This window comes from Polypterus senegalus, chromosome 1 (assembly GCF_016835505.1).
Source record: "Polypterus senegalus isolate Bchr_013 chromosome 1, ASM1683550v1, whole genome shotgun sequence".
NCBI classification, from domain to species: Eukaryota; Metazoa; Chordata; class Cladistia; order Polypteriformes; family Polypteridae; genus Polypterus; species Polypterus senegalus.
Window position 1 is genome coordinate 270,060,763 of NC_053154.1, and position 13,929 is coordinate 270,074,691.

At 37.5% G+C, this 13,929-nt stretch overlaps 1 protein-coding gene across 1 annotated transcript in view; it reads left to right on the forward strand.

Moving 5' to 3' along the window:
* The window catches only part of vstm4a (V-set and transmembrane domain containing 4a), a 94,908-nt gene that overhangs the window by 51,294 nt on the left and 29,685 nt on the right, over positions 1-13,929 (forward strand). The window contains exon 3 of the mRNA XM_039773947.1: positions 10,069-10,122. Coding sequence (XP_039629881.1) covers positions 10,069-10,122 — 54 coding nt within the window. The remainder of the gene's footprint in view (positions 1-10,068; positions 10,123-13,929) is intronic.

The window sequence follows — 13,929 nt, forward strand, 5'->3', positions numbered from 1 at the left end:
TTTACAGCACAGTGTCCCCATCTCTGTACTGGGGCATTGCGGTCCACATTCAGACAACTGGGTATGAGTCCCCTGCTAGTCCAACTAACAATCTTTCCAGCACCAATCCAAGCTTTTCTCCTATCCAAGTACTGGCCGGGCCTGAAAATGTATTAGCTTCAGGTGGATTACCTATTCTGAAGTGCATGTGGTGTACAATATTTGTTCTTATGATTGACTATTTAGCAACATCATGATCCGTGAATACAATTTACTGGTGTGAGTGCTCATGGCCCTGTATCATTTGCCAGAAATAACAAATGAGAAAAACAACTGTACAGGATGGCAGATGTCTTTAATAATCCTGTTTGTCTTTCTAAGGCAGTGAATGTTATATACTGTATGTCCTCAACTGAAGACAGCTGGGTGTCGCTAATATTCTATGCTGCCTTCACTACCCTTTTACAAGGCTTTATTAATAATGCTTGTTTGTGGTCTTTAAATGTTCAAATTACTGCAAAGTTTTTCCCTGGGTACTTCACTTCTTACCTACATTATATCTCAAACATGTGCTTATTAGTTAAACTAACAAGCCTAAAATGCCACAACGTGGATGTGCACTCAAGCATAGCATGTAAAAGATTGGCCTGCCATTGGAAGTTGGCACCTGCCTTGTATCTGGCATAGGTTTCGATTGAGATGAGCACTCAGAGTCAAGCAAGGTCTGTCACTTGTGTGAAAGAAGTTTGGCTTTTGCTTACTTACCCACTTTTTTTCAGCATGTGTGTGGAGGACTGAACCCGAGTATGCACACAGTATATTTGTCAGTGTTAAATTAACTCTTTACTCTTTGTATAGTGTAATTTTCCAGTACAGTATTGGTTTTACTCCAACACTATACAACATCAACTAGTATAACAGTGACACTATCCAACTCCCTGAATGTTAACTAAATATTATTCTGACACTACTTTAACTCCCTGAAGTGTACATAGTAGAAATGTACTCTGGGATTCAAATCTCCGGTTACATTGTGGGGTGTTATTTAATACTCTGCAAGGTACACACACTTTAGTTTACCCCCTCTGTAATACAGTATTTCAAGTATTACACTACAGTGTAAAGTTGACAGTTTGTTATATATTACCCAGTTAAGTATTTATATATAATGCACATACATTATGGAGTGATACATGTTGCTCAGCCTGGTGTTAACTCCACATAAAGTACCCTGCAGATCTGTGATGCTACTAAAAGCTTACCATTTGTTCTGATTTAAAAAAAAAATCTCTCTTGTTAGTTGCAACATTCAAACTAAACAATCAATCACAGATCACACCCTTTAATATTTTCTACAATACATAATAACTCTAAATTCACTCAGATGATGCAAAAGAAATGGTGGTTGCCTGCTCAAAGCTTGTCACGTAACATTGAACTTGACTCCACAATTTAACTCCAGCTTTTAACATCAGTACTGAGAGGCGTTTTACATTTTCAGTTGTTAATTTTGCACAGTTGGTGTTAAAAAAAAGTTAACACTGTGATTTTAACACTACCATTTTTACTGAACGTTAACACTGTGATCTTAACATTACCATTTTTACTGAATGTTAACACTGTGATTTTAACACCACCATTTTTATTGAACATAAACACTGTGATTTTAACACCACCATTTTTACTGAACGTTAACACTGTGATTTTAACGCCACCATTTTTACTGAATTTTAACACTGTGATTTTAACATTTTTATTTACCATTTTTACTGAACGTTAACACTGTGATTTTAACATTACCATTTTTTTACTGAATGTTAACACTGTGATTTTAACACTACCATTTTTACTGAACGTTAACACTGTGATTTTAACGCCACCATTTTTACTGAATGTTAACACTGTGATAACACCACCATTTTTATTTAACATTACCATTTTTACTGAACGTTAACACTGTGATCTTAACATTACCATTTTTATTATTGATTTTAACACTACCATAGCGTTAACACTGTGATTTTAACACTACCATTTTTACTGAACGTTAACACTGTGATTTTAACGCCACCATTTTTACTGAATTTTAACACTGTGATTTTAACACTACCATTTTTACTGAACATAAACACTGTGATTTTAACACTACCATTTTTACTGAATGTTAACACTGTGATCTTAGCACTACCATTTTTACTGTGCATCCCAGAAAAGGAGACAATGCATAGTGGGGCTGTTTATTTGCAAACCGAGTCCTGTTATGTTAAGGATATGTTCCACATTAATCAGACTGGCTGTGCGAGAAAGGAATTTACTGTAGAGGGCAAAGCTCAGCCAGGCAGAATTATGTCTCACACTAGGAAAGGCAAACAGAATGATTGGAAGTGACCAGGAAAGGAAATGTAAAGCAAGCCAAAAGTCGTAACTAAGAATCAAGCCCATCTTTCATCTGATGGAAAATCATAAGTAATAAACAGAAGTTAAAATGTCAGGAACCGGGAACTCTAAAAAGCAGTACTATACACATTCACAAAGTGAGGTCTGCACATGTACAATGAGACCTGTCAAATTATTACTGGTCACTAAGACCAACACCAAAAGAAAAAAATTATATCATATTAGATGAAATTTGAGGAAAAATAACAGCCAATCGTGAACTTAAAAACTTTAACATCAGATGAGCACTCCCTGTTTGCCAAACTACCCGTACAATAAAGGTTGAGGTCTAGAAAGAGCTTGTACATTTCATCAATGTGTCTTGATAGACCATGACCTCCAAGACCATGATTCATAGCAACTGTCCTTGCATCTTGATGACAGTGGCACAAAATGTCAGCATCCTGGGAAAAAACAATATTGCTAGTAATAAAAAATATTTTTTTAATAATGAAACACAAAATGCAAAATACAAATAAATGCCAGAATATGAACCTGTGCCATAAAAACATCCCATAATGGGACTTAGAAATGGAGTGGGGAGTTCAACACAATCACATTAAACATTTTAAACTACATGAATCAGACAGAACCTAACACAACTTAAATGAAATGAGCCTGTTGGAAGATGAGCGTTCAAGAACATAAATAGCTAATTGAAGAAAAAAAGCTTGATTGGCAAAAGTGCTTGTTTGATCGCTGCCCACACAGATAGCAGAGCCCTGTGGCTGGATTGGCTAAGAGCTGTTTTTCATTCATTGCATGGAAGGAAGTATACAAGTTTACATCCTGGAGAGGACAACTCATTGTGTATAAATATGAACCTGTTGCATTATCTAAATAGCATCACTAATCACATGCACAAAGGGAGGCCTGCACATGACCGATGAGGCCTGTCAAATTATTACTGGTCAATAAGACCAACACCAAAAGAAAAAATGAATATCCTAGTAGATGATATTTGAAGAGAAACAGCAGCCAATCATGAACATTTATAAACTTTAACATCAGATGAGCACTCCCTGTTTGCCCATCAACCCGTGCAATAAAGATTGAGGTCTAGAAAGAGCTGTTACATTTCATCGACGTGTCTTGATAGTACCATCAAAAACATGAGGGGAAATGCTTGGAAGGAGAGAACTACATTTCTTTCCATCCAAAAGTCTCAATAGATTGCATCATGGGGTTACAAAATGTCAATCTAATCTCAGAACATGGGGCCTTCTAGCAATATAAAACTTAGGTGATTGTAAGGAAGAACAAGCAACCACCCACTTGTGCCAATACCCATCATGTCCTACTAGCTGCACAATTAATGACCTGACAATGGCTTAAACTAATACAATTAATGTAGCTAAATTTTGGAAAAAACTTATACAGTATAAGTGACATGTATATTCCTGTATTCCCTCCAATTTTTACATACTCTTCTGTTACTGTCACCTATAAATAACTATTTAGACTATGATTTAACCTGCAATGAGTTTGATTTTACTGATTCTAGTGTTGATCTGCGAATTTCGCCAAAGCATTATTCATAGCGGGCGGCACGGTGGCTCAGTGGTAGCGCTGCTGCCTTGCAGTTAGGAGTAGGTCCTCCCTGCGTGCAGTTTGCATGTTCTCTCCGTGTCAGCGTGAGTTTCCTCTGGGCGCTCTGGTTTCCTCCCACAGTCCAAAAACATGCAGGTTAGGTGGGTTGGCGATTCTAAATTGGCCCTAGTGTGTGCTTGGTGTGTGGGTGTGTTTGTGTGTGTCCTGTGGTGGGTTGGCACCCTGATGGGATTGATTCCTGCCTTGTGCCCAGTGTTGGCTGGGATTGGCTCCAGCAGATCCCCGTGACCCTGTGTTTGGATTCAGCGGGTTGGAAAATGGATGGCATTATTCATAGCGAATTTGCTGTGTTTGAGTTTACCTCTATTGTTTGATTTAGGAGAATTTTTTTTTAATGCCAGCACCCCATAATTCTTTGTGAAGCTAGTGCAACGTCCTCGAAGCTGTAACAGCCAACATTGATTGGACTGCCCCCTGGGAATATAATGTAATGCTGTTTACTTGCATTGCAGACTCTGCGGGAGGAGTTATCTGTACTTGTAGCCAAATGTGCAGATCGATCTTTGTGTGACCTATGAATGCATAATAATTAGCCACGGGGCGCAGCGAGAGTGCAATGAAACCTTGAAGGAGCCTGACACCCCAACACAGAGAAGACTTTATGAAATAATAATAATAATGAAAGATTACTATTTACAAGACATTTCTATTTTTTTGATAGATAAAAAGTGAAAGCATCAGCAATGACAGCTGAAAGAGCATTCAGTGTGACTTCAAAAAATAGAATGAGCTAGAGGTTTCAATCATGACACACCATTTTGAATTTTCTGCTTTTAAAAGACCAACATAATTATTCTGACTTTTGACAATGATTTCGGTATTTCCGCTTTGTTTTGATGAAATATATTATTGCACCGCTCTGACTGCTTTTTTTTTCTTTGATCTCACAGAGGTACGGTGGTGCAGTGGTTGTCACTGCTGCGGCAAAGCTCAGGTCACCTTTTTTGGCCACAATAATGAAACCTATAAAGCATAAATAATGAGTTATATCTACTCGTGGAGTTGTAATGTATTATAATGAACAGTTTTGATTTTAAAATGTTAATTGCGTCAGTTGCAAGTATCCAAAGTGCTTGGCTAGACCACTGCATAGAGGAGGTCCACTTACTTTTTTAGTTGCCGCTGACGTCTTTGAATTGTCAGCTGTCAACAGGGTTTGTGAGTAACTGTAAAGATGGCCCAACATTATCTTATACTAGACAGTAAAACCATCTGACTGAGAAATGTTCAAAGCCATTAAACAAATTCAAGTTGTTTCTAGAACCAAGATGCTAAAACCATAACTCAAACTGAAAAAACTGAATGCTATGAGTCATTAACCAGAGTTTTTTCACTAATGTACAGGTCGATCTTCGAGTACGATGCCATTGTAAGAGATGGAGACACGTGCCCTATGCATGCATAATAATTAGCCACGTGCAGATAAAAACAAACCTGGAAGGTTACTATTTACAAGATGTTCCTATCTTTTTGATAAAAGAAAAAGTGTAAAGCATGAACACAGACAGTTTGAAGAGCCTTCAGCGTAACTTCAAAAAATAGAACGAACCAGCGGCTTCAATCGTGACATGCCACTTTGAATTTTCTGCCATTAAAAGACCTACATATTATTTTCTGACTTTTGACTATGATTTTGGCATTTCCGCTTCGTTTTGACAAAACCTGTGATTGCTCGTCTCTGTATTTTCATCTTTGATCTCACTGAGGCATTGTACTGTAGTGGTTGCACAGCCCAGGTCTACTTTTTGGCCACAATAATCAGTCTAGTATAGTTGGCAGAAATTATTTCCCTAGCCCTAAGGCCACTTTAAAGACAACTGCACAATTATAATCCAGTAATATCTAGTTAAATTAGTCCTTCCTCATTGAGTTTAATGCAGTTTGTCAAGTTCTGCGAATATCACAAACATTTCCGTGATTTCGTGGAACTCACGGGGAAGTGAACTCTGCAATGTTTGCTCAATCATGTCTTTCTGTATTATAATAAATAATAATATGAACCACATTATACATTTTGCCAACTACGGATGCCATTCTCAATCTCCTGTACTGTTGCCATAGCCTATTGACATTATGGAGCAAGATGTATGCCAGGGTCTACAGGTACCTACATGGCATTCTGATTTGCTCTCTCTCTCTCTCTCACCCCATACAGATTATTGTCATGTGCCAAAACAAAGAGCTATTCAAATTGTTCACCATTTTCCAGAACTGTTGCTCAGTCACTGCAGGTGAATGCTTTTCATTTACAGCTCTCTGAGTTATTAATTCAAGAGTAGCTGCTCCTCTCCATGTTCTAACATAACTGTGAATACGTCCCAGAGGCCAGTGTCTCCAAACAAAACATGACATCAGATTACCACCTGCCATGATTAATTTTGACTTTGAAATTCTGTCAGGGAAGAACAAGGAGAAAACAGTTGGGCTCTAATTTGATTGTCTAACAGAGCTAAATGCAATTTGTTGTGATATTTTCTTGACTGTTCATAAATTGGGTTGACACATCTATTAACTACCATATGCTGTTTTTAAAGAGTGATGTCATGACCACAACTGAATGTTGTGGTTAATGAGTAATTCCCTTCAAAACACCAACAGTACATTGCAGTAGCATTTCATAAACTTTAGTGTTCTGAGGAGGAACATCTTAAAATCCATAAGGGGATGAATTCAGCTATCAAAATTGAAGGGTGAATTACCAGCTCTGACTAAGACACTGAGTATTGATATTTCTTTAGTCTCTTTTAGTAGCACCAGGTGCAAGGTAGAAAGAAACCCTAAATAAGGTAACAGGCAATATTACAATTTAAAAGGAATACTATTTGATTCTGACCGTTTGAAAAGTTAAAATTATGTGGTACGAGTTTGCAATAATCCAGACAGAATTTGGATAGAAAATGGAGCTCGTGTATATTGGAGTAAGTTCATGATGTGGAGTCAGTACTGATAAGTGTATAGCTCCTGTTGATCGCAGTGGCTATAAAAGTCAATTTAGTGTATCAGTTTAGATCCTTTGCCTCATGTTTTTTGTTTGCCTAGTGCACAGTTCTGGCATATCCCATCAGTACAGCAGAACTTGACAATGTCTAACTAACAACAGGAATGGGGAGACTTTGTACATTGGTATAACTAGCAGGATAACAGTGTGACCTAATGTTCACTCTCTGTTTAAAAGCATGTATCCATCCTGTGGTAATGTTAATGATGTCAGAAAGTCTGGTTATGGGTGTACGCGGAAGACTGCAGGCTGACGAACACAAAAAGAAAACTGTGGAGCTTTGAAGAAAAAAAATTATTCTGGAACACTTACTAAATTTCTTCCAATCTAAATTCATGAGCATGAGACTCTGTTTGAACACTGGATGTAGTAAACCTTTATTTTGGGCACCCAATGTGCACAGACCTTGTCTTATTTTAATTGTTCATGAGAAATGGATTTACTAGAAGACAACATCCAGCCATGACCATTTTTTACTTATGATTAATACTAAATAGAATATTGCATGTATTCCCTGCAAAAGAGGGCACAAACAAGGATAAAGACTTAGCGCACCACCTTGGTGACCCCATATAATTAGATGAGAAATAAAGAAAACACGTAATAAATGTGGAGTAGTCTTTTCAGGCTGGAGTTCTCAAATTGAACTCAAACAGGATTGCCGATTTCCAGGTTATGAGGTCCGGACGGACGGACACAGAAGTGACGCCAGAGATGGAGTGGCTGTTAAACTTTTATTGTGCAGAGGGAGGAGAAGAGAAGGCATTAGTGCACAGTGCCAACCTCTAGTCCGACGGGTAATATCATCACCAAAGCCCTTTACCTTCCTCCCATGCCATGTGAGTGACATGACGTAGTTAAGGTGAAAGGCAGTGACTTTGCTAGTATATCTTGAAAGTAAAAACCTGTATCTGTTGGGTAAATATTTAGTGTTTATGATTTTCTTTCTTCATATTTAAAAGAAAAGCTTATCTTAAGGATAACAGAACTTCCTATTGAACTCATAGCTTCACACTGTGTGTGCGGCCTGTCACGCACACATACTGTAGAAGTTAAAAAAACATATTTAAAGCATGCAGACCCCAAAAAAGGGTAAGACATGAATATGTGAATTTAATTATCTAACATACAAGAAATCTAGGAACACGCAAAAACGCTGGGCCACAAAGAATGATATTTTCTAAGACAATTCTGGATAAGAGTTACAAGGAGGAATATAATTCATAAAACTGTGCCCTTTCAAAGGATTAGAAGAAAAAGAAACCATTTTGTCTTGTCTGTTTATTGGGTTGAATGCATATACTGTATCTTAAACTTTAATCCTTGTGTTATGGATAAATTGTGCTGTTTTGTTAAAGCAATGGAGTTTGGGTTATTTTGTGTTACAGCTCAACAGCCTGCCTGATACACCAAAAACTTAAAGTAAAAGTAGTTTATGTGACCTTTAAAATTTTATAAAAATAGTTTATGAATTCAAAGTTTGCCTCACCTCTGAAAACTTAGGCAGCACAATGCTGGTTTGTGCTTGAGCAAATCCACATAGCCTTCCACATTCTCTGACCTAGTGACTGGTATTCATCATACTGCCCAGCAGTTCTACTCTTTTTCTTGCTTTTCATCTTCCCATGGATGGAAATGAGGGGTGGCTTGGAGGATATGGGCTTGTTGGCAGTTGTTCCTTTTCAATGGCTTCCCACATTCCAATCACCTTGGTTACACCCTGCACGCATTGTTCCTCTCAGGATTCATTCCGGCTGCAGTGGATTGTTCATCCTTGGGAGCATCTCATTAAATGGTCAACAAGTCAGTATTAAAGTGTTTCTGCAGCCTTGTGTGACTAAATATACTTTAAGAAATAGTGTGGATGGCATTATCAAAATGACTTTTACTAAAGTGGTATCTGGAAGACAAGAACGATTTCTTTTGTTGCTTTAAAAAGTGCAGAGTAGTGGCAAAAATAATGAGCTGTAAACCACATGGTCGTCAGTTCAGTTTACTCCACTAACTCAGTATGTGATCTTAGCTGTGTCACTTCATTGGCTACTACTCCAACAACTAAAATATATATCTAAATATATGTACTATAAAGTTGTTTATGATGGTCTTCATTTAATAAAAATGATCCGTCCATCCATCCATTTTCTAACCCGCTGAATCCAAACACAGGGTCACGGGGTAATAAAAATGATGTATGAGTTTGATGTATGAGTTTATAGACAATATGGGTAGTCAATGGTGGAACTGGAATCCACAATCCTGTGGTCTCTAGTCCAGCACTTCTACTGCTACATGAGATCCAGGCTGTGTATCTGCAATGTCTCTTTTCCTTAGATGTTAGACCATACTTCCTGGAAGGTGTGACTTGAACCCTACCATCTCTTTGGGTACATCAAGGGGGCTCAGACTCTTTCAGGCACTTACCACTAACAATATCCTCTCTCTTCTTCAAGTTTTGCCCCTTGCTCTTTCACTGGGTCTCCTGGCTTAAAGTTTGCAGTTTCTAAACGTGACTGCTAGTGTGTCTTGCAATATTATGATGTTTACTATGGGTAACATTTCCATGAATGTGGCAGGCTGGTTACCAATATGATTGACAGCAGGTGAGAATTATCTTAGCGTCTTGAATGGACTTGTGAGTAAATCTTATCATAATTATAGTCATTGCAATTAGGATTTCCCAGGTTCAAGTGATCTGACGAAAAACATTTCTTCTATGTCACTTAACAGAAAGCTGATTATCAATAAGATTTATGGTAGTTAACTCACATTGCTACGGTTGGCAACCATCTCCTAGCCAGTCACTCAGCCTAATAGCTGTTGTCACTATTCTGTTTGCTTCCCGTATTTTCAAAACTATTTTCAGGATACAGTGTGGGTGTTGGTAGCCACTAGTGAGTGAATCAGGAAGTGGGTCCACAGCAAAGTATATCTTTGGATGCCTTTATATGATGTTCCACCTACGGCATGTAATTTATAGAATGTTTAAATACATATAATCATCCTACTTTTAGCTGTGTGCTTACATGTCTCTAAATCTGTTTCAGTACACATTTCCTCAATTCTGAAGAGCAACAGAGGAATCTGGAGTTTGTTTGAAGGTAAATCAGTTTTCTTATTATTTATTATATTTCATTAAAAATATTAATCTTAATTTGTTTCATTTTAGTTTCCATGGTGTTGCTTATTATGTTAGAAGACTTATAGGTTTTTAATGCCATGATCTGGAGATTTAGATTTTTTCCCTTTCAGTTTTGCATTTATTTTGTCCCATTCTCCTTTTTTATGTTATACTAATTGCATTTTCTCTATGACCTGTGTTGTCACAATGTGCATGCAATAGTAATATCATCATGGGTGCCATTTTGTATAAAGCAGGTGGCAGAACAAAAGAGAAACCCAATCAATTAACTTACTTGCTAAGGTTGTTGAAGCTCAAGAGGCATTTCCTTTTGGAATATAGACTTAAGATGTCAGACACACATTGATAACTGGATAGGTTTTCAATGATAACTACCCTGGGAACAGAATGTACTTACCATATATTTACTCTGTACTTACACTGGATTGGCCTACTTAATGTAAAAACCTAGAGGGACACCTCCTTGACATGTTTTGCTTAAACAAGCATTTGTCACATTCTTGTAGTTGTGTTACACTATTTATTGTTGATTTTTTTTGGGCTATTATTATACCCCTCCCTAACATTATACTGCCAAACTTGCATCATTCAATCAAGGTACACAGGGCTACAGAGCCTTTCCATGCATCACTGGGCACAAGGCAGGAAACGGCCTAGGATGAGGAGCCATCCCATTGCAAGGCCCACTGACAAACATACCAGCACTCACTCTCTCACACATGTGGCCACATAACCCAACCTACATGTCCCTGGGATGTGGCAGTAAAACCCATAAAGAAGACATAGGGAGACATAGGTAGAATGTAAAAATTTTACACACATATCTCCAGACAGAATTCCCTCTCAGGATAATGGATCTGTGAGGCAAAAGCGTTAACCATTTTGCAAAGGCGTTTTCACCATTTAAAACAGATCTTGAAATATCATCGAAAACCTATGCAGTTATCACTGCAATTCTCCATTACAATTGCCCAGACCATGGATCATCTGTTACATAGTTGTAGTTACATACCCTGATGTTTTTTATTACATTTTGAAAATACGGATACAATGTAACTATGTAAGTACAATTGTTTTTGGATCAGTGATAAATTGTTACATTGTAATTATATAAACTGTGGAATAACAATGACAACTGAGTAATTAACTATAGCTATATAACTTTATATTACACAGTAAGTATGGAGTAATAACTCGTAGTTACACTGTACTTATACAGGTAATTACATAGTAGTTACAGTGTAATTATGGACACTTAATGTAAAGTGTTAACAAGATGTATTTTTAACAAAAATGCTCTGTAGTAAAAGAAACTCCTCGGAGCACAGGTTCAAAAATCCAACTGGTAAAGGAATTGGCTGAGAAGGGAATGCAATCCATGGCAAACAGAATTGAAAACGAAGTTAAAAACAGAGCAGGTTCAAAACTCCATTAATCACAAATGGTACTAAATACAGGAAAACATAAATAAACGCTGTACTCCCTAGCACATTTAAAATGAACCGCCAGGAACTACGGGAAACCCTCCTCATTTATAGGGTGCAGGGCAGTTCCTGGTAGTGATTAGCAGTTGCTCCCGTCTCTTGGGGAACCACCCACAAAACACAAGGAACATTGGCAGCAAAGCATATAATAAACAAAATAACATTAACATAGATAAATGATTCAAGAAAAATCAAATCACTACAGCAGACTGCCCAAAGTGTAGCTGCACTTTCTGACACTGGGCATTTTTATCTATTTTCACTGCACGTCTTACAGTAATTATCGATATTGCTATGAAGTGTCTTGTGAAGATAGGCTGAAGACGAGGACTTTAACAGCAACTATAGAAGATAACATTATTAAGGAATGAGCCTATTAGTGAGTGAGGGGTGCAACATAAGGGTGGTGGTCTGAACTCAATGTGTATCGTTCCTTTGAGACATGAAGTTAAGTTCTTTCTTTTTCCACTGATCTGTGGTGCACAAGGCACCAACCATGACAATATTTTATCCCTGGCAACAATTATAGTTAGCTTAGATTGCAAATTATATATGTAGTCACATATTTTATGTGCAGTATTTAAATTGGTATATGATTATTATGAATATTTTAAGCAATGAGGTCATACTTGGAGAACTGACTGTCACTAAGCTTCCAAGAAGTCAAAAACTAGACACACACACTCACACACACACACACACAAATTGTGTATAAATATACAGACACTGATCAGCCGCAACTTTAAAATCACCTGTCTAATATTTTGTAGGTCCCTTCTTGCCACAGAAATTGCTTTGACTTGCTAAGGCATGGACTCCACGAGAGCTTTGAAGGTGTCCTGTGTTTTGTGGCACCAAGATGTTAATTGCAGGTCCTTTAAGTCCTTTAAGTTGTGAGGTGGGGTCTCCATGGATTGGACTTATTTTTCCAGCACATAGCACTTATACTCGACTTGATTTATATCTGGAGAATTTGCTTCAGGTATACATAATAAGAAAAAGGTCAATAAGAGAAAAATAAAACCAAAAAACAGATTACACATAATATTTAACAGAGTCCTTCTCTTTTATTGCCACTCTTGACTCATTGGCCAATAGGTACATGCACCTTTAGTATAACTGTTTCCTACAGCAGGAGAAAGCAACAGACCCCACTTTTCCAGAGTTAGAGCCATTTTTGCTTTACCAGTTCTTTCTTGTCTCATCTAGGTTCTCCTTTTATTAAGGTCCACAGCAACATGAGACTAGAAGAGGCGGGATTAAGTTATTTGTCTGTTGTTATTTGACACAAAAAGAAAAAGAAATCCTGTAGTCAATAATAAATGCTTATGACCCCACTGGTGTCTAAAAGTGAGATGACAAAATTTGCGAATGTCATAATTAAATATCTCCCAATTTAGGCTGTATCAGAATTCTGTCCAGTTATGGTGTTACATTCTCTTAACCCCGGGTACTGCATATCTCCATAGATAAGCATCTACCAGGGATGGCAAAAATGAATAACTGTTGTAAAACTCTATGACCTTCACTAAGTGAAAAACTGATAGATGAATGAAAAGCTCAGTGGTATAGAAAAGCATGGATGAGAAAAGGAACTGATGAACATTAATAAATCAATTGATTAGTCATCAGTTTTACCTTTGGCAATGGCAAAAATTAATTAGACACACTTATTTTTCTTACCTTTCTCTGTAGATGGAGCTCTCGGTCACAAGTTAATTTGAATTGTACTGTTGTACATACAGAAACAGAATAATACAATTGAACAATTCACAATAGACTTACGATTGCTGCTTATATATCAATATATACACCAGAATGCAAGACAGACACAACAGGCAGGTTGTTTGTTTGTTTACAGATTTTCTAGATTTTACAAGTTTTAGTGTGTCTTGTTTCACTTCACTTTGTTGCTTCAGCTCACACTTGTTCTGATGCATAGCCCTGTATGAGGGAGGACTAGACCTACAGAGGGGCTTCGTTTCATGATTAGCTAAAGACTTGTAAAAGCCAGAAGTTTACCGAACGTGCTTATTACACAGTACAAATCTAACACATGAAAGAATGTCCTTAGCTGGCTATTTACTGGCTAAGAGTTCTAATGTAAGTTAGCACAGTGGCTTTAAGAATGATATCTGATGCTGTGTGGAGTTACATGTTGTTGCTGTGGGTTCAAGTGAAGAATGTGGCTTGTGGTGAAGTGTACTCTTTGTCTCTGTCACGTGTCCTTTTGTCTAAGTCTGTCATTTACCATTGTCTTCCCTGGCAGGCTATAAGGCTGT